The following is a 23,648-nucleotide window of genomic DNA, read 5'->3' on the forward strand; positions in this document are numbered from 1 at the left end:
ATTCAGGGGTATGAACTCACCTGGTGTAAGTAGGTCCGACGAGGGTTCTGCGGTGGATGACGTCATGTCAAGTATCACAACACATGCATTATAGTAATCAAAGTACAACAAAACATTGCATTAATAGTAATAGTTTTACATTTTACATTACAATACATCAAAGTAATACAAGTAAATATAAGTAAGTACGGCATGACACTAATCTATCTTCATCAACTGCTCCGGGGATGTACCTGTCTAATTGTTGACCTGAGAATACAATTTATTTGAAAAGCGAGTATCAGCATTTTTACAATGCTGGTGAGTTCATAAGTATTTAGTGACATTTATCCAAATAACTTTATAAAGTAGTAGTTTAAGTGTTTACTGTGTATTAGAGTTCTTTCCAGAAAATCCTATATTTTCTTTAATAAAGCAGCCTTCTACCAAGACTGGACAGTGTTATGTGGTAAAAAGTCATTTTCCCTAAATTGCTATCATTATCAAAATACCGAATTTGATTATTGAGGAAAGCAAATGACATTAGGGAATAACATATGCCTCAACAGTGAGGACTGCTGACTAAGGCAAGGAATCATAGACTCCAGGAAAGTATCGAATGAACGACACACCTGGTTCAGTCTAACAAATAGAGACACAGACTGATGTGTGTAAACTCACTTAGTTTTAAACCTACTTTTAATTATCAAATAACACACAAAAGGCAGTGAACCTATCAATTGTGGTATAGCTAAATAAGCAGGGTATCGAACACAGGGAATGGCAAATTAAACTAAAAACTAATTTAATCTAAGTTAATTAAGAAGTAGGGGTTTTTCTCTAGTTTTACAAGACTAGAAACTTACTAACTATTACTAATTTAAGACTAGAAAATAACGACTTAACTAGATTCAATAATTGGAAAGGAACTTCTGTTTAGTTCAACTTGGTTAACTCTATGGTTGATTTCAAGGTAATGGTGCAATGGATTAATTCTTTCGTTGGTTACCGATTCAAGTGATTAGATTCGTATTCACTACCCTAATCCTTAGCAAATAAACTAACTTAAACAGTGGCCAATTGTCTAATTTAATTATATTCACTAGATTAATTATTCGGGTTAAGTTAGACTTGCAATAGTTAACTAATTTATTCTTTTAATTAACTTCTTGTTTGATGGTCATCTTACAAGCTTGCACATGAATTTACTCAATTTTCTTATTAATTCTAGTTTCATATTCATTAATCCTAGACATATTATAGCATTGTGATCACATAGCATATGAGGTCAATAATCAATAGATGTTCATGCTAATCAATTATCTTCCTATTAACAGAAAATTAATTATTATTCACATACAAGGTTCTTTAGCAAGCTAAAATAACAAAAATTCACCAACTTGGAATTAATCCTACCAATCAATCAAACCATATTGTCAACTTTGTATCCCCAAACAGAAGTCTAAAGGTTTTAGCTCATAATTAAAGTAAATAACAGCAAACAAACAAAGTCAAGTTGCTTAATCATAATGATAAAACAAAAGAATAAGTGGAATGATGAAATTTTGCCTTAATTACTCTCCGGAATTGAATTCTAGCTTCCTTCGTCGTCTTCTAGGGTTTTTCTGGCTTCTCAATCATAGCAAAGTACTTCTGAATCGTCCCAGAACTCTCCCCAATCGATCTGTGGAATTATCTTTAAATATACGAATCGACTCGTCGAGTCAAGTGGTGACTCGTCGAGTCCCTCTCACATTCCCCGTATTGCGATAACTCTCTGGAATCCCGAGTCATTATCTTCTCGATTCTTCGATTGGACTCGCCGAGTAGTCGATCTGACTCGCCGAGTAGGTGCCATTTTTAGTGTTTTTCTTCTTTATTCCATTCTCGATCTTCTAACTGTTTCTCCCGCTTCCTTTCGCTTCCGAGCTTCATCTTAGGACTGAAAAACATAATTTAACACTTTTAAGTACCTTTTGTCCATAATATGCGATAATTAAGCTAATAAATAAATAAAAATGTATACTTAATATGAACTAATTATGCACATATCAAAATACCCCACACTTGTCTTTTGCTTGCCCCCAAGAAAAATTGAATTTTAAACATATTAGAATCATGTATAACAACTCCAATCTAACCCAGCCATTATGCCAAGACCGCAACACATGCATTTGTGTCTAAAATTTTTCCTAAAAACCTCCTATACTCCAAATACTCACAATCCTCATAAACACTTGCCCACTCACCCCGAACTATGCTCATTTTATGCAACCCTCCGAATCCATCCGCAGAAAACCTCTTACCCTCAAGGTGTTTTTAATTGAGCAACCCAAGCATACATAATCTAGAATTACAACTTTTTGATACCACTATGGAGCTCTTTTGAATTCATCTCTTCTTTGATATTTGCTTTGATCTCTTTGAATTCACCACCTTTATTGTTTGATTTTCTGGTATCTTCAACTTTTTGGATTTCTTGGAATTTTGATCTTTTGATCTTCACTTTAATTGCTCCAAAATTCATACAATTTCTCTTGTAATTCTCTCTCTCTCTCTCTCTCTCTCTCTCTCTCTCTTTTTAACATGTACCTCTCTTTTTTCACTCAAAGCCCTACATGCTTAAGCAGGGGCGCTCAATCTCAACCTTTATTGGCTAACGATAATAATTTTCCTGGATACATTTCAAGTTTAGGCTGCTAAACATATTGCATCCCTCGGGCTGAGCAAGGTTGTGTTTTTGTCCCATGATTTCACTGGAATAAGGAAGCCACAAATGCACTAGAACGTATGTAGGCTCAAGTAAACATTTGGGTTATCATGCAATTATCAACACAACTCTAACATGGAGTCCTAATTAATTTTACCAAAATTTTGTAAATAAGTCCTAAGTAATACTTTTGGTATGCAAATTTTTTTTAAAAAATAGCCTAAATTAAGACTCTAAATTTTCTATTATGCAATGCCCTCATTGCATATTATGCATAATAAAAACATAAAAAAAAAACTAAAGAGGGAATTGGAACAAACTCCCCTGGGATAGCAGTGGATAGGTTGATCACTTTCATTTTAGCTCCAACTTCAGTTAACTTTAGACATGATAACATCTCATCCATGCCTTGGGTGTCTCGTCTCGTGTGGGTCGCTCCAAATACGCGGAAAACAGTGTAAGATCTTCAAGAATCAATATGGAAAGGATAAATAGTCAAGTGGTACTCTAATTAGCATCAAATCAATAGCCCCTTCGACATGAAACCAAACGACTCGTCGAGTATATACCAGACTCGTCGAGTTACTACGGGAAATCTTAGAATTTTTTGAGAATTAAGGGCGACTCGTCGAGTCAGTTTAGTGCACTCGACGAGTTGGTCACTGAATGAAAATTACAGAATTCTGCATCTGATCCAGCTTCCAATATACTCTTTATACTTTCTATTCACTTCTAGACTCCCTTGCCAACATCTCTAAGGACTGGACTCAATACTTTAACTCTAACGCTCCTTTTTCTTGACTCTCTTTCTCACTTTGATTCTATAACTCTAAACCCTTTTGAAGCTAGCACTCCTAATTCAATTCTGAAAAATTGTCAAAGCATCAAACATCAATTAAACATCAAAAGCAAGTTTTAAAAACATCAAACAAACCAAATAAAACAAACAAACACAAAATTAAAAATTGTTCAATAAAAATGCATAAAACATCAATCCTCCTCCTCATCGTCATCGAGCCCTACTCCACTTCCTCCAGCCCCACTTCTTCTTGCACTTATCACTTCTTCCCATGTTGGAATATATGGAAAGATACCACCATCAATGTGTGGAATGTTAAAGTGGTCAAAAAGTCGGATATGAGATTGGTTGCTAAAATTCAAGCCCCGTGCCATTTGATCCTGGATTCGCCTCATCTCCACATTGTACCAATCCATTGGTACTTCGTCATTCTCAACCGGAATCACCGGCGGCTCCTCCTCAATATCCCGCTCTCTCCTTGAACGAACCCTCCTCCCCGGTGCTTCGGGACCAACAACCGGATCATCATTCGGGATGGCATAGTGGCCACCACCATAATCTTCAATAATCCTCGCTCTCCGTAAAAGAATTGGATTAAACGGAGGTGTAGGGATCAACGTCATGAAGTTCCACGCACCGCGGTTCATCAACCCGAATGAATTGGCCAACCGGGTAACAAACATCCCACCATTAATTCGGGAAGTTTTGCGATCCTTGACCGCACCCTCTAAGAGATATGAAGCTAAACACCAAGGAATGTTGCAAAAAACGCCGGGTGTAATGATGCTCCATAAATAGAAAACGTCAAGGTTGGAAACCTTGTCATCATCCTTTCGTTGATTGATAGTGGATGAAATGAGGCGGTGTGTTGGGGATCGAATGCTCCCTTCCTGTGCCGACTTTGGAATGTAGACTTTGTTAGCAATAGTATTCCACCAGCCCGTACTCGTAACTCCTTCGGGAAACACCATATGGGTTTGTGCCAAAAAGGCCTGAAAGATGGGTGTTGAGACCAAGGGCTGATCATAAACCCCTAATCGACAGGCAAGATCCACCATAGAGCATTGACGAAACTCTCCCCCAAGACAAAAACTGAAGCTGGACGGGTGATAAGCATCCACTCCCCCGGTGAAAGACACCGTGGAGAAAAACTCCAAACAAAGCTCCAAATAAACCGGCTCCTGAATACGGAAGACCCGGCTCCACCCGTCACAAACCATTGTTTCGCCTTCATGGTGAAACTCCTTCAAGAGATAAGGAGCTAACTCCTCCTCATAACGAACATTCTGCAGCCAATCCCAATCTATCCGGTTGGGCACATAGACCTCTTTCTTCTTGATATCAGCCAGCTTCTTCTTCCATTTTCACAATGTCGAAGCGGACTCGATTTGTGGGAAGTTTAGCCATGGAAAACCCCCTTGGTTGCCACTGGAACTTTGCCCCCTTCTGAACATGATTTCTGCAAAACAAATACACAAAACCCAGAAAACACAGAATATAATTAAAAAAAAACATCTCGTATATGTTTCCCGACTCGACTCGTCGAGTCCAAGCATGACTCGGCGAGTCGCACGAACTGCACGAGTCAGTCGGTGGGTCGATGAAAATTAGGCCATGAAACCTGGAAATTTCGTCAAGGGTTTTGTCTAGGCACTTACTATTAAGATATTAAGGCCAGAATACACAGTCAAAACACATAATTCATGAAAAATCAAAACCCTAGAAATTTACTACTTTTCAAAAACGGGTTTTTTCATGCAATTGCTACCATAGATAGCCTTATAATCACATTCTTAACAGAAAACAAGAAGAAATTTGTTACCTTTTGAGATTGAACTTGAGAAATTTGAAGAAAACTCGACGAACAAAGATGAATGCTTGAGAGAAAGTTTAGAGTGAGGCGCCCGACGAGTGTGTATGTGAAAAACTGATTCTTAGGGTTAAAACCCTAGTTACCGGTTGTAAAAGTAATTTCGAAATTATTTTTTTCTGTAAATAATACCAACTCGTCGAGTCGGGGTCAGACTCGGCGAGTCTGATCGCGAAGTCAAACTTTTTCTGAAATCCATATGGACTCGTCGAGTCGTGGTCAGACTCAGCGAGTCTCTTGCAAAAAATTCATAATTTTAAAAATTTTGTTATTTATTTAAAATCATTTCACCCCACACTTAACCTATGCACACTCTCAAGCAGACATGTCCGATGATTTGGAAGATTAAAATTCTAAAAACGAAGTAAAAATAAAAAAAACTAAAAAGTAAAAGAAAGCACACTCTATATAACGGGTTGCCTCCCGCCAAGCGCTTCTTTTTAAGGAGTCATTAGCTAGACTCCTTCCCATCTACGTTTCGTCATCTCCGAGCATCGGGAACGCACGCCTAACTTTTTGTGATTTGTACTTGGTCTTGTAAGCGTGAATCTTCTTCTTGTAAGCCCTTTTCAATGCATCTCTTTTCCTTTTCACAGCCTCATCCTCAGCTGCTTGGGCTTCCCTTTTCCTCTTTTTCTTCTTTACCCCATTCTTTTTCACATTCTCTTGCACCTCCTCCTCTTTAAATTTAATTACTTCACATTTCATGATGGTTCGTGCTTTAGGTTTAGTAGTGAATGGTTGATCAACTTCCACCCTCCTTTCCTTTGTCTCTTCATCGTTTCCAGTGCTGAACCCATCTTTAAACGAAATCGTATCAAGACATGCTACATCGGCGTATTGAACTTTCTTTCCCTTTCCTCCTTCTGCTGTTTGTTCTTCTAAAGAATCATGAATAATATCTAAATCCAAGGTATGTGAAGAACTAGTAACAAACAGATTTAAGTCGGCCAAGTCTTTGTCAAATTCGACTGGACTCGTCGAGTCTATTAAAGTGACTCGGCGAGTCTGATCGGGTTTCATCACTTCTTGGGTGTTTTCTGAGTTGGCTCCTTCCAGTAACTTTTCTAACTCCTCCAAGTCCTTTCTAACATCAACATCCTCTTCAGAGTGTATCAGAAACTTGCTTGGATCATCTTTTAGCAAAAGTTCAAGCTCTCTTTGTAATATCTCATCATCCAATTGGATAATTGAGATTTCTTCATTCTTTTCCTCTTCTTGCTTGGCTTCTGGAATAGCTTTAAACATTATAGATTCATCACCCACCCTTAATGTCAATGTAGACTCACATATATCAATTAAAGCACACGCGGTGTTCAAGAATGATCTCCCCAAAATAATTGGAATTTCGGGGTCTTCTTTCATATCAACTACCACGAAGTCTACTGGGAAAATAAACTCGTCAACTTTTATTAGGAGATCCTCACAAACGCCTTGTGGATGAATTATTGTCTTGTCCGCCAAGTGGATCTTCATATTCACCGGCCTTGGTTCTGGTAAATTCAACTTCTTAAAGAATGACAAAGGCATCAAATTGATGCTTGCCCCCGAATCCGCTAATGCTTGGGTGAAAACTTCATTACCAAATTGGCACGAAATCACCATATTTCCCGGATCACCCTTCTTTTCGGGTAGCTCACTCATCAATATTTCCACGATTTCAGCCAAATCCTTCCTAGCAGCAAAAAGGCCCTTAAGCAAGTTGAAGTACTTAGGTGTTTGTAGCATTGTTTCCACAAATGGCACATTGACTTGTAAAGCTTTAACATGCGTCATGAAGGTCATGTATGCTTCTACTTTTTCTGCAAACATGGCTTTGATTGGGTATGGCAGAAGAGGATTATACGGCTTCAAAGAACTGATAGTTTTCTCATTTACGCATGGACTCATCGAGTCCATTGGAGTGACTCGGCGAGTCGGATCGGGTTTTGCTGGGTCCGATTCTTCCACCTTTTCTGCCTTCTTCTTGGAGATTCTCAGTGCTTCTGTAACTGTTTCTTCACTGCTGGAGGCTATTACACTTACATTCTCCATTCTTGGATTGGGTTCGGTGTTACTCGGAAGTTGACCCGGTCTTCTATCATTCACTTGATGCGCAATCTGCCCCAGCTGTTTCTCAATGTTGAGAATTGATGCTTGCTGATTCCTAAGCATGTTTCTGGTCTCGTGTATGGCAGCATCGTGATCATTGTGTCTTTTTTCGGACGCGGCTATAAATCTAGTGAATAACTCTTCTAAATCGGATTTCTTTTCTACCGGTTCTTCCTTTTGGTATAGTCCCCTCTCCTTCTGCTTGTATTTCTCCTCCTTTGCCTTCTTATACTCCTCGTATGGTAGCCAATCCTTCTTAGGTTTTCGCCAATTTTCATCATACGGATCACCACTTGAATAAAAGACATAAGCTTTCTTATTTCCATTCTCATCCAAATCACAATCCTTTGTGAGATGGGGCCCTCCACAATTTTCGCATCCTACCCTAATAGCATGGATTGCTTGATCCATTTTTGTCATTCTTCGATCTGGACTATCAAGCTTTGCTATCACCGCCACCATGCTATCATTTGCCACGTTTACTACCCCTCGACTTACTTCGTTTCTCGGATTGTGGTATTCTCTAGAGTGCTTAGAGAATTCTTCAATTAATTCTTTAATTACCGGAGGCGCCTTCTTTGTGAGCGGGCCTTGAGAATCAAGTAATTGCCTTGTGGTGACATTGACTCCATCATAGAAAATGGAGACCTCTTGTTGGCTATTAAGGTCATGGTGTGGGCAATTTCTAAGTAGGCTCTTGTATCTTTCCCAAGCTTCATAAAGAGATTCTCCGGGTTGTTGCTCGAAGTTGGCAATGGCTTTCTTTAGCTTGGCTATCTTGGAGGGCGGGCAGAAATGGTCTATGAACTCTTCTTTCATCTTGGCCCATGTGGTGACCGATCCGGGAGGAAGTGACTTTAACCAATCTTTTGCAGCTCCTTTAAATGTGACAGGAAGCATGCGAAGAAGCTGGGTCTCGCGTGGAACATTCGGGACGTTGAAGTAATCGGCCACATCATTCACTTCGTCCAAGTGCTTGTAAGCGTCTTCGTGATCCTTCCCGTAAAAAGGAATCTCCTTGAGTTGGGCGAGAATATGGCCTTTTAGTTCGAAAGTGGCAGTTGCGGGAATTGCGGGTTGCACAAGTCCCGGCCCGGTGTCATCACACATCCTTTTCTTCCATTCCCCCATGGGGACTTCATCAATGTTAGCCATTGTGATAGCTAACTTTTCTTCGGAATCGGTTTCGTGCTCGGAAGTATGCTCTTCTTCTTCCTCGGTCTCGTACTCGATATCTTCTTGAATTGGTTCTTCAACTGTCAACGAGGTACTGGATGCTCCTGATTTGCTGCTCTTCTTCTTGCTGAAAACGGATTTCAAGTTTTTGAGTGGTGAGTTCTTTGAAGATGTGGTTTCTCCAACGGCTTTTCCTTTGCTTCTTCTTAGTGCGGATTCCGGGTCTTCCAAAGGAGGTACTAGAGGTGTATCAGATCCTCGGGTCATGAAACAACTGTATACAAACAAAACAAAAGAAACGAAACGCGTAAAAAGAACAAAAACGGAATAAAAAAAAATAAAGCTGAAACAGCGATGTACTCGCCGAGTCGTCACGAATGCACTCGGCGAGTTCAAAGCAAAAACTGAAAAAAAAATTTCTAGTTATTCTAAAAACAGAATTTTATTCAAACTAATTCTACTTACTGAATTACTTTGCAAATAACTTTGTGTAAGATAAATCCCACACAAAGGATCGATTAAACTAGAATTTAATACTAATTTTAGAACCGTTCCCCGGCAACGGCGCCAAAAACTTGATGTGTGTAAACTCACTTAGTTTTAAACCTACTTTTAATTATCAAATAACACACAAAAGGCAGTGAACCTATCAATTGTGGTATAGCTAAATAAGCAGGGTATCGAACACAGGGAACGACAAATTAAACTAAAAACTAATTTAATCTAAGTTAATTAAGAAGTAGGGGTTTTTCTCTAGTTTTACAAGACTAGAAACTTACTAACTATTGCTAATTTAAGACTAGAAAATAACGACTTAACTAGATTCAATAATTGGAAAGGAACTTCTGTTTAGTTCAACTTGGTTAACTCTATGGTTGATTTCAAGGTAATGGTGCAATGGATTAATTCTTTGGTTGGTTACCGATTCAAGTGATTAGATTCGTATTCACTACCCTAATCCTTAGCAAATAAACTAACTTAAACAGTGGCCAATTGTCTAATTTAATTATATTCACTAGATTAATTATCCGGGTTAAGTTAGACTTGCAATATTTAACTAATTTATTCTTTTAATTAACTTCTTGTTTGATGGTCATCTTACAAGCTTGCACATGAATTTACTCAATTTTCTTATTAATTCTAGTTTCATATTCATTAATCCTAGACATATAGCATAGTGATCACATAGCATATGAGGTCAATAATCAATAGATGTTCATGCTAATCAATTATCTTCCTATTAACAGAAAATTAATTATTATTCACATACAAGGTTCTTTAGCAAGCTAAAATAACAAAAATTCACCAACTTGGAATTAATCCTACCAATCAATCAAACCATATTGTCAACTTTGTATCCCCAAACAGAAGTCTAAAGGTTTTAGCTCATAATTAAAGTAAATAACAGCAAACAAACAAAGTCAAGTTGCTTAATCATAATGATAAAACAAAAGAATAAGTGGAATGATGAAATTTTGCCTTAATTACTCTCCGGAATTGAATTCTAGCTTCCTTCGTCGTCTTCTAGGGTTTTTCTGGCTTCTCAATCGTAGCAAAGTACTTCTGAATCGTCCCAGAACTCTCCCCAATCGATCTGTGGAATTATCTTTAAATATACGAATCGACTCGTCGAGTCAAGTGGTGACTCGTCGAGTCCCTCTCACATTCCCCGTATTGCGATACCTCTCTGGAATCCCGAGTCATTATCTTCTCGATTCTTCGATTGGACTCGCCGAGTAGTCGATCTGACTCGTCGAGTAGGTGCCATTTTTAGTGTTTTTCTTCTTTATTCCATTCTCGATCTTCTAACTGTTTCTCCCGCTTCCTTTCGCTTCCGAGCTTCATCTTAGGACTGAAAAACATAATTTAACACTTTTAAGTACCTTTTGTCCATAATATGCGATAATTAAGCTAATAAATGAATAAAAATGTATACTTAATATGAACTAATTATGCACATATCACAGACCCCAGACAGTATCAAATGAAAGATACGTCTTGTAAGGTCAAAAACAAAGAATACAGACCCCAGACAGTATCAAATGAAAGATACGTCTTGTAAGGTCAAAACAGTGTGACTCTGAAGAAGTGATACCAGCATACAGTGTAAATTGCCGGTGTGATACCGTTACCTTAAAGCCATGAATTATAAGGTAACCCGGGATACTCGTAACCATACTGACTAGAGTTCCAGACGCCCTATAAGCGTCTATATAATGTGACATTTGTCACCCGTTGGCTTGGTAGGCTGGGACTGTAGCTAGCAGTCTGGGTGCGGGGTTGTCAATCCCGTATAGATCTATACATACAATGTCCGCTCTCCGTACAGGAGACTCTGGTTACCAACTAGACTACGGAGAAGGCCGTGTCCTGAAGATGCATCCCAAATAGTGGGTAGAGACTTCCAAATAATGGGTCGTGTGTTTCTAATGTAAGTGTAGACTAGAGGTAGAGACTCTTAACTGAATCGACTAGAGCATTCCTGTACGCCCATACTCATATACATAGTATATAACTAATGAACCAAACGACCTTCGGACGGCCATCCGATCCCACCAGACCACATCTCAACGAAGAAAAGGAAATAGGGCGGGCGATCCTTCCTAAGTCTTTCAGTCATTACTTATATGTATCTATATAAGCACAGACGTACATCTAACTACGACTGAGTGTGTATCAAGTAAAAGTGATTCTTGTGAAGTAGGAGTGTCTAACAAGTGAAGTAGGAGCGGTCGCGAGTGAAGTAGGAGTGTCGAACAAGTATAAGCGTATCTCGAAATAGAGACGACATAAGTGAAGTAAGAGCGTCTATCAGGTATAAGCGACTACAAGTATAAGTGGAGTAGGAGCGATATCAAGTATAAGTGAAGTAGGAACGTATCACTAAGTAAGAGTGTGAAAAAGTATAAGCATCCATCAACTATGAATGTGTCGCGAAGTGGAAACGTTATCAAGTATAAGTGTATCTCGAAGTGGAAACGTTATCGAGTAGAAGTATAAAAACATAGGCGTAAACTTTGGAAAACCTTTATATTTTAAGAAAATCACGACTTAGTATTCCTTTGTGAAATAAGTTTGATGTAACAATTTTAGAAATTCTTCGGAAATCTTTCATAAATCAGTTTGAAATGAAACTTTGATAAAACAGTAAAAGTAAGAACTTTGAACAAGTGAAAACCTTTTAGAAAACCATTTATAGTGTCCTACTCGGTAAAACAGTATTCAGTGTGGTAAAATCTTGTGCATGCGGGTTATCAATCACATGTGATTGATATGATAACTGGCATGTTTAACTTGTATTCCCCCCTATAAAACATGTAAAAACATTTAAAAGGTTCATTCAGGGGTATGAACTCACCTGGTGTAAGTAGGTCCGACGAGGGTGCTGGTTGGGCGATCGGTGTCACGTAAGGACTCGAACACACTCTATTACCTATTTAACATATGATAACATATGTTCACATACAATCAGTATATTTAATACTAATTAAACAAATATACTCGCTCAAAGGAGCGGAAAACACTTTGGTTATGTGTTTGGGTGTCCCGGGTAGCGTTTAAGGGTGTGTATGACTTAGGAATGGAGTTTACTCTCCAAGAGTAAACTCACCATAAGGTGTTTACGTCCCTGGGACACTCCCCATGAGTTTACGGCCGTAAACTCATGGTGAGGGTGTTTTAGGATGGTTAAAGGCCTCATTTCAATTGTGGGATTTTGCTAGACTTTAATATCAAATGTGCGAAGGGGTTTAAAGCATAAAATGGCCCCTTTGAGGAGTTTACGGCCCTAAGCAAGGGAGCTTATGGCTGTAAACTCCTATACCCTCTTTCTTTTGGTGATTTAATGGCTTAAGTGGTAGTGGGTAATTTCCTAAGCATTTTTCCAAGTCAAATGGGGAGTTTAGGGCACCAAATAACCCCTTTGTGGGAGTTTACGGCCCAGGTACCCTTCCATGAGGGGTTTACGGCCGTAAACTCCTTACGGAGTTGTTTTAATTGCATTTAAGGTCCCTAGCTTGTTGTTGGTCGATTCTAGAATTTAATCCAAGGCCATTGGTGTGTTTAAGGGCATTTTTAACACACAAAAATGAGTTTACTCCCCATGAAGAGGAGTTTACGGCCCAAGCATGTTCTTGGGCAGTAAACTCTTGTTTACTCTTCAAAATGCTAGTTTAAGGTGTTCTAAGTCCGATTCCATAAGCCTACAAGTCATATCCAAGCCTTAGGGACAATTTGGAGGGGTTTTGGGGCTTAAAAACCCCATTAATTGGTGTTCACGGCCCAAGAGTGTTCTTGGGCCGTAAACTCATGATGTTGTCCCTATTTTATGTTTTAAACTCGAATCTGTACGCTAGATAAGTTATATAACGAGTTAGGATAGTTTACCTACTCGTTTGGGGCTCGAAACGGACGATTTTTGGCTCGGGAAAAAGTTGTAGAGAGAGAGAGAGAGTTTGGAGAGTGTAAAAAGTCTCCAATGGATTCCACTCACCCTTATATAGGGGTTGGAGTTGGGGCTCAGTGGGATTCTACCCGATACTGTTGTTATATGGGGCTTTTGGTCGCACCCGATTTAGTGGTCGTAATAATAAAAACTAACTTTTCCAACTAAATGAAAGTATGTGTTATGAGTTTTTATTTCTCTTATCACGACTTAACGACATAAATAAATGAAACATTTATTTATTTGACGACCACTTATTAACGGAGCTTTTATAAACTGGAATATTCCGTTAACGTTAACGGGGAAATGTAACGGAACAACTTGGGTTGTCACATGTTCAAATTCATGGAGGAATGGTACAAGTTATGTGTTCACTATTAAGGGTACAATTGTTAGTAGAATGCCAAAAGAGTGTTCCTCTTTCAACCATAAAAGTAGAATACATGGTTATTGAAGAAATTGAAAAATAGCTCATTCGGTTAAAAAAAACTTCCTATCAAAGTTGGGCATAAATAAGATGATTGTATTATTCATTTTAACAACTAAAGTGCAATTCATCTAGTGAAGAATGGAGTATATTGTGGACTAAGGCATCTAGACGAGATTCCACTTTCTCAGAGAGCTTAACAATGATGGTACACGATCCTATAAAACATTTTGTACAATGAATCAAACAAATACATTTACCAAGGTGCTGAAAACAAGGCTCGGCTTCGATATTTTGGAGGCCTTGTGCGAAAATCAAATTAAGGCCCCATTCAAAAAAACTTTTGAAATATTATTATGTAAATTTTCTACTACTAAATTCAAAACTTAAATTTTCTAACAAACATATCGCAAGTTCACTACAAAAACATCATATTTTCACTTATTGGTGTTCAAGTATCAAGGATCAAATTTTAGTGGAATATCTTCTTAATTTGTCATCACATTACCATTCAAGGTGACACATTACAATTCAAGATGGTTGTGTCTTTATCTATACATCTATACAAGACATGCCTTATTCAAAGTTTCTAGCTAGAGACATTTTTTTAACAAAAAAATAAAAATAAATAAATAAATCCATGTTAATAACTTAACGGTATATATTTATAATAATTATTGAAAAGTTAATGTTTAAAACGTTAGATCATAAAAAAATTGTTTTTTTTTCTAATATTTCTAAGTATAAGACTATATTAATATTAGAAGCCATAAAATGGGAAGCCAAAATAAAGCAATAAAGCATACCGATAGAATGCTAAATTTTTTGTTTAGGATTTTATGTACTTCATTATTCGTTAACTTCATTATGGAAATAATAAAAGAGCATTTAGTTTGGGAGAGAAAGAAGTCAAGAAAAGTTGGGACTTAGGAAATTTAAAGAAATAAGAGATACTAAATATAGTAAGAGAGTGTCAGTTATAGGACTTAGAGGAGAACAATGTGACTACCAACAACTCAACTAGATATCAAAATTCAAGACAACAAAATGGTAGTTTCCGGCGAGAGAGATAAGCAACACCGATGATCTACCGACATCGTTGTTAGCTTTCTCGGTGTTTGATCTTTCTGATGAGTTCTACAAAAATCTATAACTTTTTCTTGAACTTATATTAGAAATGTCTATGTATTTTTTTGATGTAGGTACTTTCCTTTAATAGTTACTAAATTATAGAATTTATGATAAGATTTTGATTTTTTTTTTATTTTCATTGATTTTTTTCACAATTAAAATTACTTCAAGATTGCAACAGAATTTTACATTATGTATACAGCTAACTACTAATTTTCTTTAATAATAACACATAAAAATGTATTTTAAGAAAATACAAACACTATTACTATATATTTGTCCCTAAATTTGGAGGCCCCTTAAAATTGAAGTCCCTGTGCGACCGCACTACTCCCACACCCACACCCACACCCACACTGCCGACAACAAAGGAATTGAAGTTGTGCTTAGCTTCGGTTAGCTTTCTAGAAGGTTGATGCGCACATGAAAAACTAGAGAGAATAGTAGGTTTACGAGAGATATACTCTTTGGATGACAATTGATTTGTTTATCAACCTATTGAATTGTAGACCTTGTGTTGGTGTCCCACATTAAAAAATAGCAGTGGAGGAGAATATACATACCACACCAAGGGCTTTCTAGAAGGTTTAAACATTAAGCATTTTTAAAGTAAAATTTCGAATTAAATACAACTTAAATGATGAATACGTAAGTATTTCAATCTATAAATCTATATACTAATAAAGATAACTATTGAAAGAAATGAATGTAAAATACTACAATAAACAATTCAATTGACGTATATGTAAACTCACTTATTTAGAAACATGAATTGTCAAAAGGGTAAATAGTAAAATTTTAATGGCAATATATGATATATATGAAAAAGCAAAAAAAGGAAATTACCTCCCTTGACTATGATATTAATAATTGCTTTGAACTTATATTCATTTAAAATTGCCCAAATCATTCCTCCAAATCAATTCCCCATAAATTAGGAATCAATATTTTCAATTCTTATAAAACTTCATTATTTAAAAAATTCAATATGTAATTTTTCTAGACTATGTAAAAAGAAAACCTAAATTATAAGAAAATGACATGCGGCGAAATGTCTAAGAAGATGACAAGTGGCAAAAAAGATCTTTATTTATTAGGAGGATATATATATATATATATATATATATATATATATATATATATATATATATATATACACTCGAGATCAATAATAAATTTATCTAGCTTGTCCATCAAAATAATCATGTGAACTACGATATTCTCTTGTCTTCTTTATATTTGTTTCACATCCTTTAATTGTGCACTTGTTGGTTGAATATCTAACCACAAGATCCTGATCTAGTTGAGGTGGAAAAATTCTAATTGTAATGTCAAGCCTCCATAGTTAACTTCGATAAGCTCTTACTCGATTACTTGGACCATAAAATAAGGAGATATTGGAGAGGATACCAACCGAGTTTTTGCTTTCCAACTATATATGGCATAGGCTATAGTCTGTAGAATCAACAATATATATATATATATATATATATATATATATATATATATATATATATATATTGTAACATGCTATTTTGATGCATAAATCATATTAACCTTACTCTATGTATTACATTAAGAACTTGTAACACAAATTAGAAACCGAAAATATAGAAGTACAGAAATCTGTAACAATGTTGATGTTTATGTTGCAACATTGTACACAATATGGCTAGAAGAGATTGGAGAAGCTTTTGAGGCTTATAATTTTTAATGATGAGATTAAGGAAATCATTCATGTCTTTTGGATAGAGAAGAGATCAAAAGCATGCCCATGTCAAACTTTGTTCCACCTTTTTGAGTGGGACAAAAAACTTACATTTTTCTTCCAATTGACATCAATCTAGACTAGTCTCAAATTCACAACACAATACAAGGTCATATATATTGTTCAATTCTGCCATGTCTTGCCCTATCTCGCGAGAAAAACGGCGGCCTAAAGGAGTTGAATGGAAGCAATTCAAGATAGGAGCATAGAAGTGTGCAAAAATGTTGAATAAATCATACAAACATTTATGTTGTAACATTTCTACTCCATGGTACCATGCAAAAGTATTTTATCAAGAAAATGTCAAAGATTATAATATCCAACTTTTTTTATTTTTGAAATTACAATAATGAGATAAAGGGATGTTTATTCATGTAAAATCAATTCTGACAAGAGTTTGAATATGCCTACAAGTTCAAGGGAAGCACTCAAGGTAAATTATCAACTATTTAAGAATGAATTCACAAAGAATAAGAATTTCAAAAACATCGTAGCAGCTCACCCAGGTATAACTGCAATCATTCTTGACATGAAAAAAAATACCAATCAAAAGAATTATTTGGGAAAAAATGTGCCTACTTGGAGGTTTGTAGTAATTTGATAGTTCAGAGGCTTAAAGTTTCAAATGTTTAGACGAGTGTGTCCGGGTTCCAAGCCCCTTGGGGTCAGTCTCCTCCATCTTGTAATCCTCATGTTTTGTTCCATTGCCAATTCACAGCTATATTTGTCAAATCAGCACTATTCAGCAGCTACCTCTTGACTTGTAAGAAATGTTTACTCGCAAATTCCCACCAGTATTCTGTATCAATCTTGCAAATTAAACAAGACTGACAACAACCATGTACCTAGCTAGATTATTAATTTTCATCTTGTATAAATACCAAATCCAACAAAAAAAAATGACCTTTCAACCAACCATTTTATCCTTTACATGAAAAGCTAGAAAAATGTATAAATGAAGAAATAAATTATGAACCGATTTACCTGATTCTTAATTGGACCAATGTAGATGAAAAGCAATGGATGCAGACGCAAGACGTTGAGAGAAAGAGAGCTCAATAAACTATTTTATTTGTCATACAAATGTAATCTAATCTAACCATCCAAATTCACCAAAACTTTCGAAATTGACACCTTTAAACAACACCCACATTACAGTTGTCATACATTTATAAAATCCAAATAGTAGTATCAAGAAAACAGTATTAGATAGCAAATAATAATTTATATTATGCACTCAAAAGCTACTTGCATTCCAGAGGATCTATATGGCTTCTCTTCCTCTCTTCATCTTGGCAACTCTAACCATAACTGCAACGTACATCTTGTCCATGGTTTCATCTGCAAACCTGAAAAGCTTCCATCTCCACTCCTTCTTGAACAACAAAAGTCCAATAACACCCCAAAACCCTGTTGCAAAACCACTCATTATGTCCACGTAAAACAACCATACCTTCTCCTGCCCATCAGGTGCTCCGTATTTCTTGTTGCCCATTGTTGACTGGTCTTCATGATTGTAGCAATTGTTTGGCAATGGTGGTCCACACAGATCTTTGTTCCCAGCATATATTGATGGATCAGTAAAAGTCTGCAACTGACTTCCTGTTGGAATTCGTCCTGACAAGTTGTTGTGTGACAAATTCAAATGGCTCAAAAAGTTCAAAGCCGCCATGCTTGGAGGGATCATCCCGATTAACACGTTATTTGAGAAATCAAGAGATTCCAACTTTGACATGTTTCCAATGCTGTCTGGAATACTTCCACTGAGATGATTATTAGACAAATTGAGACCCACCAACATAGAAAGTGCAGTTAGCTCCTCAGGTATTTCTCCTACAAGTTTATTGCTGGAAAGGTCCATGTTAAAAAGTATTTTCCAACTATGTGTATAGTCACGATCGTAACCTTTCAAGACTTGGATCACATTCTCATCAATATTAAGCATTTGAGCGTGCAACGCTGCTCTGCTACCCTTAATCATGCCCTTGAGCTCTCCAAGACAATGAGGAATTGTTCCGATTAAGTTGTTGTATGCAACATCCAAAATTTGAAGATTTGAAGCTTTGCACAATGATTGAGGAATGCTTCCGGAGAAGTTATTTTTGTGTAACCTTAAAACCATCAAAGATGCAATGTTTTCTCCAATCCAATCAGGTATATTTCCAGAAAAGTTATTATCACCGAGATCTAATACATTTAACTCCCTTAAATTCCCCAATTCTCGTGGAAGTTCACCAATAAAGTTATTGTCATTTAGATCTAGCCAATCTAACCTTGAATTAAGACCTATAGAGCTTGGAATAACACCAGACAACCGATTTGAACTAAATATCATGGTATGCAGCCCTTGCATATTCCCAAGACATTTCGGAATTTTCCCATTTAGCCTATTTCTGGACAGATCAAGATAGTTTAAATCTTTCCTTCTACATAACGACCTTGGAATTGACTCATTGAAAAGGTTATTCTGCACATCTAATGCTGCCGTAACTCCATCTCCGGTCAAATCAAAATTTCCCCCATTAGGAAGGTTGGTCAAAGGTCCGTTGAGTTTGTTGTGAGAGAGATCTATGAGAGGAATGATGGGCATTTTCCGCATCCATGTGGGTAGAGGTCCTGAAATTGAAGCATTGGACAATACTAATGTCTTGAGTTTTCTTTGATTTTGAAGCCATTGTGGAAATCCATTTGCAATATTGCAAGAACTAAGGTGAAGACCTATCAATTTGAATGGAGGGATCCACTCGGGTGAAACATTGAATGTCAATTTAGTGTTGTAAGAAGTATCCAAGTACTTGAGCATCGAATGGTTAGCAAAATGGGCTTCAAAAACTACTCCTTCTAAAGAATTGTTGGAGACATCTAGAGAATGAAGTTTGGCAAGTTTCCCCAATGAAATTGGAATAGTCCCATTTATAAAATTCCAAGTCAGAGAAACTGATTGTAATGAAACAAGTCTCCCTAGAGATGTTGGGATGGGCCCCATTAACCGATTGTATCCGAGATACAAATTTGTTAAGGTTTTGAATTTTCCAAGGGATTCTGAAATTGAACCATTCAATTGATTATAAGAAAGGTCAAGTTTGCAAAGTTTACCCTGGAATGTCGGAATTGGACCAGTTAACTCGTTATTGGATAGATCTAATACTTCTAAAAACCTTAATCTTCTTAGTGATTCAGGGATTGGACCAATCAATCCATTGCTTGATAGATCTATTTCTCTTAAATTGACTAGTCTTCCAAATGCATCTGGAATTGTACCATTTAAACTTGAACTTAAATCCAACCCCAACAAAGCATATTGAGAGCATTCTGAAGAGTTTTTTGGGGAGTCGCTCATTTCTTTATCAAAATTATTGAATGATGCACTCAATTTCTTCAAGCGACACAGTCTCCAAATTCCAATCTGCTCAATCTGCTTAAACTCATTAGAAGAAACATCAAGCTCTAGAAGATTAGGCATTAAAGGAACCGATGAATTCAATATGTTTCCTGAAAGGTCAAGGACACTTAGGGAACTCATGTTTGTTAAAACAGTTGGAAACATGCCTTCAAGAAAATTTCTGCTAAGATCCAGATACTGGATATTAGAAAGTGTACTGAAATTAAGATGAAGGGGTGATAGAAACGTCTTATCAAGCCCACAACTTGACAAACGCAGCTTTGATAAAGAAGGGATCATGTTTAGCAAGTTTGCAAAGTTCCATTCTAAACTAAAATTAAAGTGTGAAAGATCCAAGAATGCTAGGGATGTCATATTTTTTAAAAAGCCAGGGAGTGGACCACTGAAACGATTAAAGCCAAGATCCAGGTGTTTGATGTTGGGAAGCATTCTACTTGAATTAAGAAAAGGACCAAGATCAGCATTGGAAAGTCCACAATATGACAAACTTAACTTTTTTAACGAAGGAATCATGAAAAACACCATGTGCAAGTTGTGTACTCCACTAAGATACAATGAACTCAAGTCAAGATGCTCGAGTGAAGAAAGGCCATAAGTCCATGCCATATCATCTACCACCAGCCCCATGTTTGAACTGAGATCAAGAACCTTTAGATTAGAAAGATTTCCAAGGTGATGAGGAATAATACCTTCAAAACCAGCATGCGAGAGATTGAGGTATGCCAACTTTTTGAAGGATCCAATGAACTCAGGGATCCTGCTTCCGCCAAAATAATTCCCACTCAGGTCCAAGTATTTTAAATGCCTCAACTCTGCCAAAGAAGATTTCAGCTCATTACCATCTAAGAAATCGCGTTCAGGATCTAAGTAGTACTGATTGAGAGGGAAAGAAGATGACATGCTCCTCAGAAGAAGACTATCAACATGCCCAGTGAGGCTGTCACAGTGGATTCTTTCCCACCGGCAACAGTCATTGCCTACCCATGATGACAACATGTCAAGGTCATCTTTGACGCTCTGTTTGAACTTGAGAAGAGCAAGACGCTCTTTCTTAAAGCATCCCACACTGGTATTTTGAGCACCCAGACAAGTATATGTAGTGGCAACCAAGAAAATAGTAACGAAAGTGATATGGAGCCCTAAACCCCTCGGATTCCCCATTATCAGCCCCAGCTTGATCAGTTTAATTTAGAAAAGATTGAAGTGGAAAGATAGATTGTTATGATGAGATCATGGGTTAACATGATCAAGAGACTGCTTCATTTATAGAGCCATAAATTAAGAACAACTTATTGTCATGGTCCCATAGAAGACTTAAAGTCAGCAGACAATTTGAATCCACACACTGGTTTTCTTTAGGTCATTGTCTTTTAACAAAATATGAATTGAATAAACACAGTACTTGACAGACAAACATTTACATTTTTGAGAAATCAAAACATAGTTCATATATTTTGTAGACCATAGTTATAAATTATAAACTTTATTTTGATGTTAAAAATTTTACAAAATTAACTACAAGAAAATGAGTTTAATTCAATTGTTTGACTGAACTAGTTTGATGTGTCAAGCCTAACAGATGATAACTTCTATTGGCTTAAATTCAAATTTTCGTCTTATCTTTTATAAAATTGTAGTTTTGTCAAATGCACTATGATATAATCAGAAGTGACGATGTTGACACATTTAAGGGGATGTTTGGATTAACTTATTAGCTTATTGCTTATTGCTTATTGCTTATTAGCTTATTTGAGGTGGGAATAAACAATAAGCAATAAGCATGAGGAGGAGATATGTTTATTAAAATTAGCTTATTTAGCATAATAAGCTGAATTTTATCCAAACACTCAAAGTTAGCTTATTGTGGAAATAAGCAATAAGCACCTCTTTTTTTCCTATCCAAACACCCCCTAAGTGGAAACTGGTAAAATCTAGAACCCTGGCTAAAAACCATAGTTTTGTCAAATAAATAAATTATTTTGTTCAAGATCATTAGTCAATGTGTTCACATGTAATAATACATAAATCTATATATGCCATGATAGACCTGTCACCTGACTTTGAAGTCAAGAAAGCTGCCCCCAAAGTTAAAGTCTTTTGTTTTGTAGTATTAAAGTAAATTTCAAGGTCCATTTTACATATAAAAATCTGCAGGTTAAGTACAAGTTTCAATTTTGTTGTAAATCTGTCCCTAACTTTGGTTTTTGTTTTGGCACTGGCCCCTGTAGTAACAAACAAGACGTTAACGTATGACATATTTGCCCTAATTTTGTCTTTTTCTTATTCACATTAACACATTTACATATTCCTTCCCCTCGTCTTCCGTTAATTTCTTGAAAATTCTGTTTCTAGGGCTTTTCTACTATGGGTGTTTGTTGGTAGCAAGTTCTTGGGCTTTCTTGGATAGGTATATGGTGGTCACCAGATGAAGAAGAAGGAGGGAGGGCCAGTGATATAGGGGCAAAAGGTTAAAACTGGAAATGGAGATTGAGGTCAAGCTTATTATTGTAACACAAGGGCATAAGATTTTTTTGGTTATTTATTCAATATGTCTTTTAATTCTTTTGTCTTGAAAAATATAAGGCTCAACCAAGAGGTGTGTTGGGAGTGGGGGTGTTAGTTATTAGTAGAAATAACAAAAGAAAAACAAAAAACAATATAAGAAAGACAAAAAAACGAAGGTTAAAAAGTCATTTTACAAGGGTTTAACAATCGTTTACCAACGAGGGACATATTACATAACAAAATCCAAACTTAAGGGAAATTAAGAATGCTACAAATTCAAAAGTTAGATAGTTAGACTCTGGTTTTGGTATACCACATGGACAATTTATATAATTCACTCTTATATTTATTATTATTATTATTATTATTATTATTATTATTATTATTATTTAACACGATGGTACTCTTATATTTATTATTATTATTATTATTATTATTTAACACGATGGTACTCTTATATTTATTATTATTATTATTATTATTATTATTATTATTATTATTATTTAACACGATGGTACGGGACCTTAGGGTCCCTAAATTGCATGCAACATTTAGCTTGTTTATTTGTTTTTTTTATTATTATAGTTAACTGTGGGTTTCTTAAATTACAAGGTCTTTTTTGGTTGGACAAAATGGAAGTGGAAGAGCTAATGGAATGGATCATTCTCATTCCATTGTTATGTTTGGTTTGGTTGCTCAACTGGAATGGAATGAGTGAATAATCCATGTTGTTTTGTAGGAGGAATTGATTAGTGAATGGAATGAAATTAACTACCAATTACGAAAATATCCTTTAGAGATATATCAAAAGAAATGGTAATCAATAATCAAATTAAATTAACCCTCGAGTGTATGCTTGTAATCTTTTTAATAAAGCCTTCATGCATGTGAACACATTCTTTACCCTGTAAGCCACCCCATGGTCCATGTGTTCTGCATTCTTCCTATAACCCATCAAAATCATTGTAGCTTCATAAAGCAGTAAAGTACTATTTTTTTCATAAGATAAGAATAGAACAAAAAAACTGAGCATGTCAAAAGTATCCCTTTTACTTCACAAATTATGGAACAAGTCCAAAGAGGATCTTTAATCAAGAACAACATTAGATTCAATCATTTCATCGAACACTTTATATGCATAAATTTTTCAACAAAAACTAATCTGTGCAAGTTAATTCAAAAGGAGTATTGGAAACCAAATGACCAAAAAATGATTAAACAAATCAACACATGCCTTTAAAGTGACATCTGTTTAACACTTCAACTTCAGTTTCAATGAACCTGCTACAAATATTGATGAGCAGTAAAATGATTATAATAATGATCAAAAATTTTGGAAAAAAGA

At 36.2% G+C, this 23,648-nt stretch overlaps 1 protein-coding gene and 1 non-coding gene across 2 annotated transcripts; one reads left to right on the plus strand and one right to left on the minus strand.

The window, feature by feature from the left end:
• The first annotated feature begins 8,113 nt into the window (after positions 1–8,113).
• LOC145071723 (small nucleolar RNA R71) lies at positions 8,114–8,220 on the plus strand. Its single transcript, XR_013690731.1, has one exon. It is a non-coding gene; the product is annotated as a small nucleolar RNA R71 (small nucleolar RNA).
• A 9,312-nt stretch (positions 8,221–17,532) lies between these two features.
• Positions 17,533–21,045, minus strand: LOC145068707 (uncharacterized). The gene has a single exon (XM_079015708.1). The coding sequence runs from the start codon at positions 20,957–20,959 to the stop codon at positions 17,660–17,662; it is 3,300 nt and encodes a 1,099-aa protein (XP_078871834.1). The 5' UTR covers positions 20,960–21,045; the 3' UTR covers positions 17,533–17,659.
• Between the last annotated feature and the right edge of the window lie 2,603 nt (positions 21,046–23,648).

This window comes from Lactuca serriola, chromosome 8 (assembly GCF_051521515.1).
Source record: "Lactuca serriola cultivar US96UC23 chromosome 8, Lser_US96UC23_V15, whole genome shotgun sequence".
Taxonomy (NCBI): Eukaryota; Viridiplantae; Streptophyta; class Magnoliopsida; order Asterales; family Asteraceae; genus Lactuca; species Lactuca serriola.